The 17,948-nt window shown below is 46.7% G+C and overlaps 1 protein-coding gene across 3 annotated transcripts in view; it reads left to right on the top strand.

Annotated features, from left to right (window-relative positions):
• Positions 1–17,948, top strand: part of LOC137437647 (SUMO-specific isopeptidase USPL1) — an 83,215-nt gene that overhangs the window by 63,863 nt on the left and 1,404 nt on the right. For all 3 annotated transcript variants that reach the window (XM_068132124.2, XM_068132126.2, XM_068132125.2), the window contains 2 exons: positions 12,627–12,781; positions 16,269–17,283. In XM_068132124.2, the coding sequence (XP_067988225.2) occupies positions 12,627–12,781; positions 16,269–16,543 (430 nt within the window). In that variant the 3' untranslated portion in view covers positions 16,544–17,283. The remainder of the gene's footprint in view (positions 1–12,626; positions 12,782–16,268; positions 17,284–17,948) is intronic.

The following is a 17,948-nucleotide window of genomic DNA, read 5'->3' as shown; positions in this document are numbered from 1 at the left end:
ACTGCGAACGCCCGGGTCTCACCTTTCTCTCAAGCGCGCCGAACACCCGTTCGCGCCAAACACATTCGCGCCATTTTCGCTACTCACCGCAGGGCCCTCCTTCTCCGCCAGCACCTGCAAACTTTTTATTTTGTTAGCAAGCCCGGCATTACGGTGCAAATACAGACTTTGTTCACATTTGTTTGTTCACAGACAAATCTGCAAATACAGATTTGTTTGGTCGGTTTGTTCACAGACCGACCTCCACCTAACCGGAAAAACAAGCTTACTGACTCTATGTTTGTGACCCAGCTTCCTAATCTGCTCGGCCACTGCAATACTCTTCCTGGTTTCGTCTTGATTCTTGGAGATTTCAACGTCCACTACGACCAACCACAACATCCTCTCACTTCAAAGATCATTGACCTCCTTTCTACTTTTAGTCTGTCTCAGTCTGTCTCCCAACCTACACACGTTAAAGGACACATTCTGGATTGGTTAGTGCACAGATGCGATTATCAGTTGGTGCAGTCCACGTCAGTGACCTGTGCTATCACCTCGGACCACTTCTGTGTCACCAGCCATCTGAGTATTGCTGTTCCTCGTCTTCAGCCCACCTTCATCACTGCCAGCAACATTCGTGCCATTGACCGTTCCGCCTTTAAAGAGGACCTTCACACTCGTCTCTCTGGCCATTCCTTTGTCACTGCAGAAGACCTCGACTGTTGCCTCCGCACAGCGTTGGACTGTCATGCTCCAGCGACACGGCGCGCCGTTCCCAGATGCAGGAGTACTCCGTGGTTCAGCGCAGTCAGCGACGAAGTCAGGGCTGCCAAAAAGGAACGACGACGTGCCGAGAGACAGTGGCTGAAGACTGGCCTCACAGTCCATAAACAGTTGTATAACATAGCTAAAAGACTCGTCATAAAAATCATTCTGAAAGCAAAAACGTCATATATTTCTGATCGGATTACTAGGAGCTCCTCCTGCAAGCAACTGTTCAGCATTACCAACCGCCTGTTTGCCACCAAAAATAAATCCGTTCTTCCCACTGTATTTCCTCAAAACGAACTACCCCAACGCTTCCTGCATTTCTTTCACAATAAAATTCAGTCAATAAGAAACAATCTTGACAAGCAGTCACTCCTTTCCTTCGATGATGCTGAACACTGCTTTCACGGACGACCTCTTAGTTCGTTTACTCCTGTTACTGAGGAAATTGTCAAATGTACAATCCTCAAGTCAAACACAGAAAAACATGTGATCTTGACCCCCCCCCTTCCCACCGATTTGTTTATTGAGTGTTTGGACACCCTCCTCCCATTTATTACTGCAGTTATCAATGATTCTCTGACTACTGGTTCATTTCCGCTTCTCTTTAAGCAAGCTCTTGTTAAACCACTTCTTAAAAAGCCCACCCTTGACCTTAACGACATGAAAAATTACCGTTCTATCTCCAACCTGTCTTTCCTGTCAAAGATCACAGAAAGAATTGTGCTATCACAGATGAATGACCTAGTTTCAAATAATCTTTTCAATTCTCGCCAGTCAGCATATAGACCAGGCCATAGCTCCGAGACCGCTCTCCTAAGAATAACCAATGATCTTCTGATCTCTCTTGACTGTGGTAAGGTTTCCGTTCTTGCTCTTTTGGACTTGTCTGCCACCTTTGACACGATTGACCATAGTGTCTTAATTCGTCGTCTTGAAATCACATTTGGTATAACTGGTACTCCCCTTTCTTGGCTGATGTCCTATCTTACTGATAGAGTGCAAACAGTTGTTGTCAATGGCTAGAAATCAGCCCCTTCTCCGCTTTCCTTTGGCGTTCCCCAGGGCTCAGTCCTGGGACCTATCCTCTTTCTTTTGTACACTCAGCCTCTATTTGATCTTGTTGCCAGACATTCAGTTGATCACCACGCCTTTGCGGACGACAATCAGCTGTACAAAGGAAGCACGATTCAACAAATCGTGCCCACTGTTGAAGTGTTAGAAGGCTGTATTGCCGACGTGAAGGCGTGGATGACCCAAAACAAACTTCAGCTGAACGATGCTAAAACAGAGTCTATGATTGTAAGATCGCACAGATGTCCTCTACAATGTTCACTTCCTACCACTATTCATGTTGGTGAAACCGATGTAAACTTTGTTTCCTCGGCCAAGAACCTTGGTGTGGTTTTCGACTGTAACATGACATTTTTCAAGCAAGTACTTCAAACTTGCAAATCAGCATACTTTCAGCTGCAAAAGATCGCATCCATTCGCCACTTCCTTACTCCTCAAGCTGCTCTAACTCTGGTCTGTGCCCTTGTCCTCTCAAGGCTAGACAATTGTAATTCTTTGTATGCTGGCTGCCCTCAGTTTCTCTTGGATAAGCTACAAAAGGTTCAAAACTCTGCCACTCGTCTTGTCTGTAAGGCGAAGAAGTCTGACCATGTTACTCCGCCTCTTGAATCTTTACACTGGCTGCCTGTCTCTACTCGTGTGCAATACAAAATTTGCACACTGTGTTATAAATCATTGTGTGGAATGGGACCTCACTATCTCTCTGATTTACTCACTCTCTATGAACCTCGGCGACGGCTTCGTTCAAGCGACGACTCTATGACCTTAGAGCCGCCGCGCACCAACACCAAGTCGTTTGGCGAGAAATCCTTTTCCTTTGCTGCACCTCTGCTCTGGAATGACTTTCCTTCCTCTGTTCGACATGTTGACTCTCTTCCTGCCTTTAAAACCTCCCTCAAAACCTATCTGTTTCACAAGTCTTTCAAAGTCTAAGTCCTGTTTTCCCTTTGGTTTGACGTGGGACAGAGATCGAGAGTATGCCTGTGTACATGTGCGGGGGAGGGAGGGGAGGAGGAGGGGGAGTACACATCTGTGGGTTTTGAATGGGGAGGGAGAGGAATAGGGCAAGAGAGAGAGAGTGTGTGTGTGTGTGTGTGTGTGTGTGTGTGTGTGTGTGTGTGTGTGTGTGTGTGTGTGTGTGTGTGTGTGTGTGTGTGTGTGTGTGTGTGTGTGTGTGTGTGTGTGTGTGCGGTGTGTGTGCGATCGCATGATAATGTAAAGCGCCATGAGGGTCATTAACTCTGCTTGATGAGGCTATATAAGACTCCTTTATTATTATTATTATTATTACTAGGGCATGCCCGTACTATATATATGCCCGTACTATATATATATCTAAAATTATATCCCCCCCCTCTATTTACATGAAATGGTTTGGTCCATTCGCAACGCCAAAGCGAACGGCGAACGGCTTGCGAGTACGGTGACAATCCCCCCCCCTCTATTTACATGAAATGGTTTGGTCCATTCGCAACGACCACAGAACCCCCCCCCCTCTATTTACATGAAATGGTTTGGTCCATTCGCAACGCCAAAGCGAACGGCGAACGGCTAAATCGCCATAGCTCGGTAACTACTTGTCCGATTAATTTCAAACCTTGAAAAGGCACATCCTCGGGTCCCCAGCAATATACCTGGCAAGTTTCAAGTATATCGGACCGGTAGTTGTCGAGAAACAGCGGTCACAGACAAACATACATACATACATACAAACATACAAACATACACACAGAGATTACTGGAATTATAGATAGATTATTATTCCATTTCTTCCTTCTCCCGTGATTTATTCTCTGGCTCTCCCGTCTCTTCGGCCCAAATTATTTTTTTTTCTACCCGGGTTGTCTCCTCTAACTCGACGATCGTCGGCGCCCATAAAATTTCTTTTTCCAACTCAGCCTTCGCCGGTGCCCCCAAAATTTTATTTTCCAATTTGACGATCGTCGGCCCCTCTACACCCCGTGTCACTACTCCCATGGCCCCGGCCACTTTGGCTGTCCTCCGCTCTACCTCGCTCCCCACGCTTTCTCCACACTGCTTCACCTCGCCGTGTACCACTGCTACTTCCTCGCTCAACCTGCGCCCAATGTCCTCCCCTGCCTTTTTCATGTCCTTTTTTGACTCTGCCCTCATCTTCTGCAGATCGCACCTGGATTCCTCCCTCACTTTTTCCATGTTACACCTGAATTCCTTTATTTCTCCCCCCAATGCGTCCATTTTTGCATTCATTTGGGTTAGGTCTAATTCAATGTTGAACCCGACTCGCACAGCGGGCCCGGCTGCCACCGCCACGTGCGAGGCGCCGCCACTTCCTTCGCCAACTGCCGCACCCTCGTCAATTTCTTCCTCGACCAACTGTCCCTGTTGGTCCTGGGTCATGAATTCCTCTTCTTCTACCCCCACCGGCATTTGATGACCACCTTGGCCAGCCATGGTACGAATATAATTTCGGTTTTAATACTAAATTTCATACGCTCGTAATTTCGAGTGCGTGAAGCGCACTCTAGGTCCAATTATCCCACTCCTGGACACCAATTTGTTGCGGCCAATTTGTCCAAATTGGTGTCTAATTTGTTGGTGTCCAATGTTTTTTTTTTTTTTTTTAAGGGTTCAAATCCCACTCCTGACACCAATTTGTTGCGGATCTCCCGAAGCCCGTTCCACGTTACAAAGGGGGGATTAAACCCCTTTTCCTCCCTGGGTCTTCGTGTTCCCGAGGCCGAATCGCCACTTCCGCAGCAAGCATGAAAAAGGGTATCGGGTCAAAGCCGCAGGTACCTTTAACCCTCGCTGCCACAAAAGCGGGGACCGGACCTCACAGGAGCCACGCTTAATCGAGTACACCCGAGCAGTATGCGTATCACGTGACTCATGCCGCTACTTTTATGGAACCCGATTCGAGCGGTTCTATTCGTACCATGCGAGGCCAATTAATAGAAGGGACAGGAACGGTCAAATCAGAGGAATAACACGATTTATTGCACAATGTACAGTGATCAGGATAAGGAAAGGGGACACAGAGCAGATGCTTAACAATGTTGACTTAAACCCCAGACACAGGGCCCACTCACGCACACGGGGAGAAAGAGGAAGACGTTCGCGCGCCAAACGCGCTTTGCCGTCGGTCGCACCGGGACAGCTCGCCCGGCGTGGCCCTCTGGCGGTCACGGCATGTATCCAGGAAAATGCAGGCAGGGAGGAGATCGCGCATCTGTGGCCCGGAACGGTCGTCTTCCCAAGCGCGATTAATACAGCGCAGAGCACAGGACACGGGGAAAGTTCATGTACTATTGCAAACAGTTCAACCCACTCGTTCTGCTCAACTTGCGCTCCAGCTCCACTGATCTGAACTCAGAACTGTGCACACGACTCATCTCAATCAATGCCTCGACCAGACTCCAACTGAGGTGGGGGGGCTCGGAGCAGGGTTTATGTCTCCGCCCCGGCTTTACTCGAATGTTCCAAGCCCCACCTCTCATCGCCGTGGTTAGCCACTCCCCTCGAGCTCTGATTGGCGGCCCGCACTTACCGGCCACTCCCTCTGCAGCGCCTCCCTTCGGCCTTGCCAGACTTGTTGAAGGCCTACCATGTGGCATTTCCAGCCCAAAAGACCGCCCTACTCACGGGCCTGCTCAACGCAAAACTAACACAGGAAAGGACTACGCTTACATTCACGAAGAAATAACTGAACTATCGCGAAGCTGTATGTTGTGGTGCGTCTACCTACGAGGGGGATTATCCTTTATTCCAAAACTACAACAATACATACATACATACATACATACATACATACATACATACATACATACATACACACACACATACATACATACATACATACATACATACATTGCATTCAGAAAGTATTCAGACCCCTTCACTTTTTTCACATTTTGTTATGTTGCAGCCTTATGCTGAAATCGCTTAAATTCTTTTTTTTCCTCATTACTCTCCACTCAATACCCCATAATGACAGAGAAAACAGGATTTTAGAAAGTTTTGCAAATTTTTTAAAAAGAAAAAACTTAAATATCACATTGACATAAGTATTCATACCCTTTGCTATGACACTTGAATTTAGCTCAGGTGCCTCCCATTTGTCTTGATCATCTTTGAGATGTTTCTACACCTTCATTGGAGTCCACCTGTGGTAAATTCAATTGATTGGACATGATTTGGAAAGGCACACACCTGTCTATATAAGGTCTCACAGCTGACAATGCATATCAGAGCAAAAACCAAGCCATGAGGTCGAAGGAACTGCCTGCAGAGCTCAGAGACAGGATTGTGTCGAGGCACAGATCTGCGGAAGCCTACAAAAAAATATCTGCCTCATTGAAGGTTCCCAAGAGCACAGTGGCCTCCATAATTGTTAAATGGAAGAAGTTTGGAACAACCAGGACTCTTCCTAGAGTTGGCCGCCCGGCCAAACTGAGCAATCGAGGGAGAAAGGCCTTGGTAAGAGAGGTGACCAAGAACCCGATGGTCACTCTGGCTGAGCTCCAGAGATCCTGTGTGGAGATGGGAGAAACTTCCAGAAGGACAACCATCACCGCAACATTCCACCGATCTGGGCTTTATGGCAGAGTGGCCAGACGGAAGCCAAACGGTTCAATCTTGGTTTCATCAGACCACAGAATCTTGTTTCTCACAGTCTCAGAGTCCTTTAGTTGCTTTTTTGCAAACTTCAAGCGGGTTTTCATGTGTCTTTCATTGAGGAGAAGCTTCCATCTGGCCACTCTTTTGGCCAACTTCTTCCATTTAAGAATTATGGAGACCACTGTGCTCTTGGGGAACCTTCAATGCAGCAGAAATTTTTTGTAGGCTTCCCCATATCTGTGCATCGACACAATCCTGTCTCTGAGCTCTGCAGGCAGTTCCTTCGACCTCATGGCTTGGTTTTTGCTCTGATATGCATTGTCAGCTGTGAGACCTTATATAGACAGGTGTGTGCCTTTCCAAATCATGTCCAATCAATTGAATTTACCACAGGTGGACTCCAATGAGGGTGTAGAAACATCTCAAAGATGATCAAGACAAATGGGAGGCACCTGAGCTAAATTCAAGTGTCATAGCAAAGGGTATGAATACTTATGTCAATGTGATATTTCAGTTTTTTCTTTTTAATAAATTTGCAAAACTTTCTAAAATCCTGTTTTCTCTTTGTCATTATAGGGTATGCACACATTAAATTGACATTTAATGTCAATTAAATGCACACATTTCTAGGTCTACAAAAGCTCCGCATGGTTGTTGGTGGAGGTCGATTTTTAAAATGTACACCCAATGGTCGGACAACTGCTGGACCCCACCCTCATTTGTCACATGACTCCACCCACAATGACACGCAGCCAAAATAATACGGCCGCCATCTTGGTTTGCTGTACGCTGTTCTCTTTTAAAGGTGCTTTTAATGCGTGTTTCCCAATCAGCCCGTTACTTGATTTTGTCACAGGTTGTGACCTCAGTGTGGTCATTATTGTTTTAATCAGCTTTATTCTGCTGTGTGCAGGAAGGTGGAAAGAACTGGGAAGTGGCCATGTGCTGTATGCAGGAAGGGTGTCGGAGTGAACTCCATTCAATGTACAATGTGCGCTGAGTGGGTTCATCAAAAATGTAGTGGTCTGAGAGGGTCATTAACCAGTGTGGCAGCTACATTCAAATGTAAGGTGTTCACAGAGGGAGCTGCAGATGGAGGAAATGTTGAGTTGGATCTTGGAGACGGCGTGAAGCTGGAAGGTGTGAAAACATTTTGCTAACTCGGAGACATGCTGAATGGAGAAGGTGGATCAGACTCGGCAACGGTTGCTAGAGTGAGATGTTGCTCAAGGTCATCTGCCATCTGCTTGGAAATCAGCCAACATCACCGCTTTGCACAAAAAAGGTGCAAAAACAGATCCTAGCAACTACAGACCAATCAGCCTTCTCCCAATTATCAGCAAAGTCATGGAATCCATCATTGCTTCAGATATGAAATCTTTCCTCTTCTCCAATGGCTTGATCTCTGACCATCAATTTGGTTTCAGACCTGGTCACTCTACTCTGGACATGCTGCTTCTGCTTTCTCAACAATGGATGGAGGTCCTCGACACCAAACAGGAAATTAGAGCTGTCTCCCTTGACATTTCACGTGCCTTCGATACGGTCTGGCACCCCGCTCTGCTCACCAAACTCTCCTCCTTTGGTATCCATGGAAATCTCCACGCATGGCTGGCGGACTTCCTCTCTAGTCGTAGTCAACGTGTGGCCCTGAATGGGTTTCTCTCATCTCCTCTTCCTGTTCAGGCTGGAGTTCCCCAAGGCAGTGTTCTGGGCCCTGTGCTTTTTCTGGTCTTCATCAATGATCTCACTGACTCTCTTGAAAATCCTCTCTATCTCTTTGCTGATGACTCTACTCTCTGTCGCTACATTCCTCATCCCTCCGATCGGCAGTCTGCAGCCTCCTCACTCTCTGCAGAGCTGGACAAAATCACAGATGGGGCAAACAAGTGGAAAATGTCTTTCAATCCTGACAAATCTCACACTCTTACGATGTCTCTCCGAAAAGACCGACTGGACAACCCTCCCATCCACTTTCTGAATAATCCTCTCTAAGAAGTTCTGTCACTCGAGCTTTTGGGTCTCACTATCTGCCATGATCTTTCCTGGGAAAACCACATGTCAAATCTGGCCTACAAAGCCAGTCGCCGACTGGGCATCCTCCGTCGTGTGAAGTCCTTTCTTGGTACACCTGAGCTCCTCACCACTTACAAGGCTTTCATCCGCAGCTCTATGGAATACTGCTCTCCCCTCTGGTCTGGTGCTCCTGCCTCACCCCTCGCTCGTCTTCAGGCTGTTGAAACCAAAGCGTTCAGACTCATTAGAATCTCCCGCGATGAAGCTAACTCCAAGGGCCTTTCACTCACTCACCGCAGGCAGGTTGGTGGTCTTTCCGTCTTCTACCGACTCCTCTCTGGCCTTGCCCCCCCAGCTCTCTCTGGGCTCTGTCCCCCAAATATTCCGACAGGTCGCACAAGATCTGCCTGTAACCCTCTTATGGTTAAACTGCCAAAATCAAGACTTTCTGCTCACCTTCACTCCTTCATCCCTCTTTTCTCCCGCCTCTGGAACAAACTCCCTCACTCTCTTCAATCCCACTCCACCCTCCAGGTCTTTAAAACAGCTGTTCACCACCATCTCTTATCTTCCCCCATCCAAAACCTTGATCTTTTCTACCCCCGCTAATTTCACCCAAAATCCTCCACTTTTTTTTGAAATACCAACTTCTGTCCTGGAAGTCCTTGGTCTCCTTGTGTTTTATACCCCTCCCCCCCCCCTTCCCACGCCTCCTCCCCCCAAGCCCTCTCCCTCCCACACTTCTCCCTGCTCTCAAATATTGTGTTTGTGTGCTTCCCCTTCTCTCCCCATCTTGTCTTCCGCTCCCTCTTTTTATATATTTTGTTTGTCTGGTTGATTTGTTTGTGAAATAAATGTTAGCTCTTTCACGAGCCTCAATTCAGTATACAAAAAAAAAAAAAAAATGTGCATGGAAGAAGTTTCGGGAACTGAGTGGCGTGCTGATGATGAGGAGAGTGTCGTTGAAGCTGAAGGGAAAGGTGTATGCTGCATTTGTGATAAGTGTTATGATTTATGGGAGCGAGACATGGGTCATGAATGTAGAGCAGCAACGAAGGCTGGAAAGGGTGGAAATGCGAATGGTTCGGTGGATGTGCGGAGTATCGTTGAGAGAGAGGAAGACAAATGATGAATTGCGAAAGATGATGGGAATAGAGCCTGTGATTGATGCTGTGAAGAGGAACAGGTTGAGATGGTTTGGTCATGTGTTGAGGAAGGATGAAAGTGACTGGTTGAGAAGAGTGATGGAAATGAATGTAGAAGGAAGTAGAGGAAGGGGAAGACCGAGAAAGACTTGGCTAAAGATGGTGGAAGAAGAAATGCGGGCAAGGGGGTTAACAAGGAGAGATGCAGAAAATAGGGCAAAATGGAGAAGATTGTCATGGGGACCGCAAGGCTAACCCCCGCTCTAGCAGGGAAAATGGCCTTAAAATGCATGTTGTTGTTGTTGTTGTTGTTGTATTCTGCCATCGCGTGGCTTGCCACACTCAAAGCACAAACTTGTATTTTTCCCCGATTCCAAAGCGAGTTCTTATATTAACATTAACAACCTATTGTGGCATTTATCTGTCTCAGATTGTCACATGCGACACTTGTGTATAATTTTGGTCATGACAAGCCAAAATTGTCATAGTTTGTTGATGCGAGAATGATGTTAAGTTCAATCCCTTTTAAGATGTTTACAGTAATCCATTGGAGAAAAAGCTTTTTTCCTTTTTTAAATTTATTTTTCTTCAAAAAACAAATAAACCCAAACATGTTTTTGTATGTTCTACCCAGTCATGCCACTGGTTGATTGAAGTACAGTATCTTTGCACTACCAGGTTCAGATGATCATGGAAACTCGTGAACTTTAGCCTATAGCCGTACTACACACTTCCTTTGATGCTTTCATTCCTTAGGTACGACATCTGATCTGATAGAATGGAAAAGTAGCTTCTTTTTTTAAAAATATATATATAACTTTGACCTTGCATGACAAAACACAACTCTCTTGAAACAACATTGCACACAAGCATGTGTAGGTTTAAAATTGGTCGAAAAAGAAAACCTTCATCATTTGACGATCATTTAACCATACTTTGTATGATGGTTAGAGAGTCTGCTGAGTCTGCGAGGTTGACGGTTCGAACTCTGGCTCGGTCATACCGAACACTTTTAAAGTGCTACATGAAGGATGAAAGTGACTGGGTGAGAAGAGTGATGGAAATTAATGTAGAAGGAAGTCGAGGACAGGGAAGACCGAGAAAGACTTGGCTAAAGATGGTGGAAGAAGAAATGCGGGCAAGGGGGTTAACAAGGAGAGATGCAGAAAATAGGGCAAAATGGAGAAGATAGTCACGGGGACCGCAAGGCTAACCCCCGCTCTAGCAGGGAAAATGGCCTAAAAATGCTTGTTGTTGTTTGTTGTATGCTGTGTCCTTGCTTGATGCTCATTTAAAAAGGATAGAGCACAGACAAAACCATATGTTTGGAAACAGTGTGCCGACTTGATGGGCCTAAATGGCCTCCTGCCTCGAAGCTCCTTGTAATGGAACTATTATTGTCCAATTTTGGTTTGACTGGTAATATTTGAGTTAAGGTATGATCTGACATTGCCATTGACCATGGCAATTTTGCGTGCAGGGTATACCTGTGTATATCAACATGTCTGTTATTGCATCGCACCGTCGAGCATTATTCAAACATTCCCCTCAAAACGATGAGTTGGGAAGTTTTTTCGACTTTGTTTTGTTAAGTCAGGCCATGCTGGCCTGTATTTTCAAACGGAAGTCATTAAGACGTTAGCAGTAATCTCAAAATTGGCATAATTAGCTGCATTAGTGATAGAATGATCCAGTGGACTAATTTGGCAGAAAATGGGGGGAGCTAATTTGAGCTTGCAGTCCAGGCACTGATGGTCCTGACTCGGCTTTAATTTGGCTGCACAGACCCAGGCCTTGTTTTTGCAATTTGTGGCGGCAGCAGCGAAACTCCATCAGACCTGAGCAATCCCCAGCCCATTCGTTTGCGAGATACAGATTTGGAAGCGATCGCTAGATAAGCCGAACCATCTTGTGATGGTTACCATACGACCTTCATTCTTTGGTTTAAAAAGAAAAAGAAAGAAACCCCTTAGCTTGACATTTACTATCTCCTGATGCACGGCAAGAATTCCAGTGTGGATATTTGTAATTGTTTTGGAGCCCAGGTGATGGACCATGAGATCTGGTGGTTGATAAAGATGGCAATAAGAAATTTTAACATCAGGTGGCTTGCACAGGCCTCACCCCCTCCCCTTCCCGCACATCCACCCATCCTAACTGTGGTTTCCATTCATATGAGGATTAATTAGCCATCCATGAGGATAAGCCTAAAGGTGCCATCTCCTCACTTGTAGCTTTTGGCATCGTCAATGGAGATCCGGGGAAAAGAAAGGTGAGGGTAAAATGTGTGATGCATCTCCACATGGAGGAGGCATAAGAGGAGGAGCAGGAAATGAACCAGCTTGCTCTGTGTCAAAAGCATTTGGCGTTTTTATCGTGAAGGCGACAGTTCCTTGGCACGCATCATTGTTGGAGACTAAACCCGGTGCCAGAGCTGAAGGTCTCATTCAGCAGAGTGGCAAACTTCTCCGCATCTGAAAAAGGACACATGCCGACATGGGAGCCCGGAAGTGCATCACTTTTTACTTTAATTTTTTTCTTTTCTTAGAAAACATTGGCGTTCTGCTCAACCGGGCAGATCCTACTGCACAATGTAACGGTGATTGGAGGCTCGACTTCCATATGGTTTTGCCTGATCATCTGACACCTGCCGTGTGCAACAATTGTCCATCTCTGCTGAATCCATTTACTGTGTTGATTTGTCCATCTTCTATTGATGTCCTTGTAATTCATGTAAAAGTACACTATCATGTACCTAATGTCCTTGGTCTGTAATGGACATGTGTAAAAGCTCCACCAAGAGGCCTAGGGAGTGCTAGAAATAACGAACGTGTGTTTTTGCACCGATGACTTGTATTTTACGTTATTCAAAGTCAATGCAGCATATTGTTCATCGCGGGTTTTTGTCCAAATCAAGTATCGCCATTTTCGATGCATTGTAAGAGATTGTCATGGACCAATGGGTATATGGTAACAACGACGGTCTCACAGCAAGGCCATAAACTCAGAGGGGATTTTTTTGGTGGTGCGTGTTCCATGCAGGCTCTCTCGTTTGGTGCTGCTGAATTTTGAACAAGGACTTCCGCACACTCGCCTGCACGAGTACGACTTCAGCTTTTCTGGTGCGCCATATGCAATCAGCGCACTCATTCAGCGATGCCGCGGCCATTTCGTCTCCTGGCTTCGTGGCCGCGATGGTGAGTCCAATGTATGTGTGCTGTAGGAAAAGGGAAAGGTTTTATAAGACTTGTGCCACATGGCTGGACCAGGGTTGGCGCCAGAAGATGAGAGGATGACACCAACGTGAGCTTGCGGCTGAAGTGGCTCCAAAATTGGCTGTGTTTAAGGGAAAGTGCGGTGAGAGTGTGGATGATTACAGAGGGCCCAGCTTGGGCCTGGAGGAAGAAGCCGTAGCCTGGCACTGCGGTTATTGGTCTTGGGACTGTGCACTCGGCAGTAGGACGGTTATTGTTCGCAGCTGCAGGGTGTCCTGGGGCCCTTGGCGTCCGGCAACCGATGGAGCTTGAGGGATTGCGAGTGGAGGGCCTTGTAATTTACGGTGAAAGTTTTGATCTTGCCACCCGTGTTATATGCTTCATGTGTACAACTTGGAACACGTCCGATCCGAGCATCCATTACTGCCATCGTGTGTTGTGCTTGTTTCTCCTACTCTGTTTTACATTTATTAATTCTCACATCTCTGTGTACCTTTTTTAAATCCACTTGTCCTCGTGCATGTAATGGTTCCTCATACACGATCTGTGCGTCTTGGTTTTGCCAGCGAAGGCTCAGCACAGCAGATGTTTGCGTCATGCTCAAACACTCTCCTCACCTCGAGGCCTTGCATCGTTTCCCTCGGACGAAAGTAGAAACTCTTTGCTTTGTTAATCGCTAAGTTGCGGTGACTTTTGCTTTGGGTATGTAACAAGATCCATGTGTTGGAGGACATACGAGATGACCAAGGATGAGGGCTATTTTTCATTAGCGCAAAAGTGTGTAGATTTCATGCAGAGATTGCAGAAAAGGCAAATGGCAGGGATAGCAGCGTACCCAGAAGTTACTCCCCAAGCGCAGATTTGAATATGGCAGCAAATTAATAATGGGATTCCTTACAAGTGTAGTACATGCAGGGGAATGATGTGTCTAGAGTGCTTCTTGGGGGCAGGGAGGGTGGAGTTAAGGTCTTGTAAAGAAAAGGAAAAAAGAAACTCTCACTCAATGATGCGCAATTGCATGTTGGATTTAACAATATCTCGTGCAGACCGCTTAAGTGAGACCAGAAATTGGCCTATTAATCAGGCTTTTCATGATGGTGAGGCCTGCCAGCTATTGCTGTGGAACACTTTATAGCTCAGTCATTCGCAGCCATAGGTCCGACAAGTTGTCGGCAACATTCGGCAGCTGTTTTTTTCTCCTCTCTCCAACCTCCCCCCTTCCCCCCATGTAATGAGGGCTCTGTTTGTCTAACCTTTTGTCTAATGACATCCTAGTACCCTGGGTATAAAGGTAGAGATGCTGACTCAATCTCAATCAATCTGCCAGACATTATGCCGAAGTGAAAATGCTTTTCTTTTGTTCGTCGCATGCATTCCTCCTGCTGTCGTGCTCCCAAAGAAACTCCGAGAATGAAAGGAAATGCTGATACGTTTTGGAGCTTTACACTTCAGAAAGATTTTGCCGGGTTATTTAAGTCGTGCAGATGACCCGTCACATTCGCTGCTCCCGGCTCACCACGTAATTGGGCCCGAGTCAGGGTCTGCTTCTCTTGGTGAGTGCAGCCCCCTCGGCTCGAGGCCCTCCCTGCCTGTGTGGTGTCAGGAAAAGCAAACAAATTAGAGTCGCGTCTGCTCTCCCAGCTAGGCACGGCTAATGACGGCTAAAGGGGTGCTGCGCCAGCCTGCGCAGTGTCTTTTATAGGGTGTGTTGTGCGGGGAGGGGTGGGGCGAGTGGGGGGCAGCCAATCTCCACTCTTTGTTGGGCCGTCCAATCTTAATTCTTTATGGGGCCGGCAAATCTCCACCCTTTGTGGGGCCGGCAATTGTCTACTCTTTGTTGGACTGGTCAATCGACAACCTTTGTGGGGATAACCAATCGCCAACCTTTGTGGGGCCGGCCAATCACCAACCTTTGTGGGGCCGGCCAATCACCAACCTTTGTGGGAAAGGCCAATCGCCACACTTTGTGGGGCCGGCCAATCGCCACACTTTGTGGGGCCGGCCAATCACCACACTTTGTGGGGCCGGCCAATCGCCACGCTTTGTGGGGCCGGCCAATCGCTACACTTTGTGGGGCTGGCCAATCTCCACGCTTTGTGGGGCCGGCCGATCACCAAGCTTTGTGGGGCCGGCCAATCACCAAGCTTTGTCGGGCCGGCCAATCGTCACCCTTTGTGGGGCCGGCCAATCGCCACACTTTGTGGGGCTGGCCAATCTCCACGCTTTGTGGGGCCGGCCAATCACCAAGCTTTGTGGGGCCGGCCAATCGTCACCCTTTGTGGGGCCGGCCAATCGCCAGCCTTTGTGGGGTAGGACCATTGCCAGCCTTTGTGGGGCTGGTCCATCGCCAGCCTTTGTAGGGCCGGTCCATCGCCACACATGGTGGGGCCCCGCCAATTGCAATGCTTTATGGGGCCGTCCAGTCGCTACCCTTTGTTGGGGGCGGGGCCAATGTCCACCCTTGGCGGGGTGGGGCTATTCTCCACCCTTAGTAGGGTGGGGAAATTCTCCACCCTTGGTTGGGCGGGGCCATTCTCCACCCTTGGTGGGACGAGGGCATTCTCCACCCTTGGTTGGGTGGGGCCATTCTCCACCCTTGGTGGGGTGGGGCCAATCTCCACACTTAGTGGCGTGGGGCCAATCGCCTCCTTCAAGAGGTGGAGCAAATCTCTTCATGGGTCGGAGCCACCTGTGAGGCGTGACATCTCCACTTCAGCTGTTCAATAGAATGATTGACAGATTGGAGAATTGTTGCTCTTTTTCGATGGCGACTGTGCGGTTTCCTTTTAATGAAAATGGATGGTTTTGCGCACTTTTTCGGAGAACACTTGGCTGAATATCAAATTTCAACATACTTGGTGTGTTTGCTTTAAGCCAAAAATTTGTGATGGATCATTTGGGCTTTTCCTCACTTCTTGTGCTTTCCCTTTTTGTTGGGTGTTTTTGTTAAACCTGCTGAAGAAGAGGCATTCCACTTATTCATCAACTGTCTTCCTATAATTTAAATTTTTGTTCCTGGAAAAGGTTTGCATCTGTTTCTTCTATCTCATGGGGCAGCTTTTGATTTGTTCGTTTTTGCACGACCGTTGGTGGATTTTCCACTCCCCTCTCCTTCCGTCCCCCCCTCCCTCCACCTCTTTGGTTACTTTGAAATGCCCTCTATTGGAGACTCGCTGCACTACAGATGCACGATGTTAAAAGTGAACCAGATAGTTTCTTGATTTGTATTCGTTTTGAATGCAGGAGTTGAGCTTCATGGAAGATCTAAGACTACGTGATGTAAAGCTAAAATGATATTATTTGAGGGGTAATTGTCGGCCAAACTTTCAATGATAGTGTTCGCACAATGCAAGGACTGGTGTCCATAGGTTCCTGTAAGGTCACCGTCTTCTCATGGCCAGGCTGTTCTCACTCTTGTCTACTTGCATGGTGCGCACCACCTGCAAACCCGTGTCCCCTGGTTCTGCAGGTCGGTGGCTCGAGTGCGACGGAAAGAAGGGTCCACTCTGTGCTGTGCACAATGTGCCGATACTGCCTCCTGAGGAGGTGCATATCGTGTGCTGGGAGCGAGAGGATGCAGAAGCTAGCCCTCCCGAGATGTTTGTCGACTACAACATCCCAGAACCCTCCGACTGGAAAGACGCGGACGCCTCCTCCTCGGTTGATGAAAAGGATCAGGTGGAAGAATCTGTGGCCTCCAAAGTCTCAACACGGGCCTCTGCCAAAGTAGCCAAGCGGTGCTGAAGTCGTGTGACTTCATTGTTTAAAAAAAAAAAAATTGGTTTGAATGATCTGCCGCTATCCAAAGGTTTCCTTGACAGAGAAAGTAGACTTGTCTGAATGAGTTTGCTTTTTTTAAAAAATTTTTAAGGTCACCTGCTCTGCTCTCTTAAAGTAGCTTTGCCGAGCACAATGGCATTTCTGAAGCAATGCTTCATGCTGAGCTCCATTCAACATTGGGTCCAAAAATAATGGAAATTTAAAAACAATCAATGCCTGGAATAGTGACTTTTGGGACAAACATTTTGATTAGACGGGGGTTTGTACGAATTTTAAAGGGCAATTGTTTACGGGTAAGAATCTGCGCCGCGGCCTTTGCCAATTTTGAAGTGCAAAGAGCGACAGACGGCTGCCCAGGATGGATGTTCGCGCTGAAATCATGAAGTGAAGGGTTCTTTAACTGTGATGTGATATTTTTTTAATGCCGATGAGATACGTTTACCCCGTGGGGGCGAAGCGCAAAACCGATGTCATTGTACATGTTTGTATTGCTTTTAATTTTTAATTTTTTTCCAATTTAATTATATACTCAAACACTGTAGAACTCAAATCGCCTTGCTGGCACTTCCAAAAAAACTTCCAGGTTAGGAGTACCTGGGCAAAATATTACGCCATGTCGACCAATCAAATTTTTCGCTCGCGCTCTCAGCGTGGGGAATTTAGTGAGATTCCAACAAAATTGCGTCTCATAGGAGATATATAGTGTAGCAGCATAGCAAACCTGTTGTGCATTTTGTGATACAAACACCAAATTTGGCACAAATGTACATTAATATGTTGCGAACATTTTCAGATATTGGGCCACTTGAAATTCCGTAATTTTGTTTTTTCAAATTTTTTCAAATTTCGTAATTTCAAATTTTTCGGGTGACACCGTCACAATTTCGGTCTTCGAGGCCGGCCGATATAGTGGGGCGGCTTAGCCCAAATATTCAAAAGAATTGTGCATTTTGTGATACAAGCACCAAATTTGGCACAAATGTACATTAATATGTTGCGAACATTGTGTGGTCAGCAATGAAGACGAGAGTCTGAATTACATGTATGCAAAAGACCTTGTGAACCAGTGAAGCAAATACACGGGTAAGCATGAATTAAATCTAGGGCATGATATAATTTCCATGATGTTTACCTCTACACTCAATGGTGGAAGGAGGTAATGTTTTGATCCCAGCTTGTCTGTATGTCTGTATGTCTGTTTGTCTGTTAGTCCACAAAATTCCAGACAAAGCTTGTAGTAGTGGTAGTTGTAGTGGTAGTGGTGATAACAGAAATTGTTATATAGAACTGAACTTATATTATTATTATATGCAGAAAATAACTTCATTTCTATATGCCCTGCAGTGGACAGGTTAATTGGTTTATGCAC

The sequence above is a fragment of the Myxine glutinosa genome, chromosome 12 (assembly GCF_964187855.1).
Source record: "Myxine glutinosa chromosome 12, kmMyxGlut1.1, whole genome shotgun sequence".
NCBI lineage: Eukaryota > Metazoa > Chordata > Myxini > Myxiniformes > Myxinidae > Myxine > Myxine glutinosa.
Note: the sequence above shows the minus strand (reverse complement) of the source record. Positions and strands in the feature narration are given on the sequence as shown.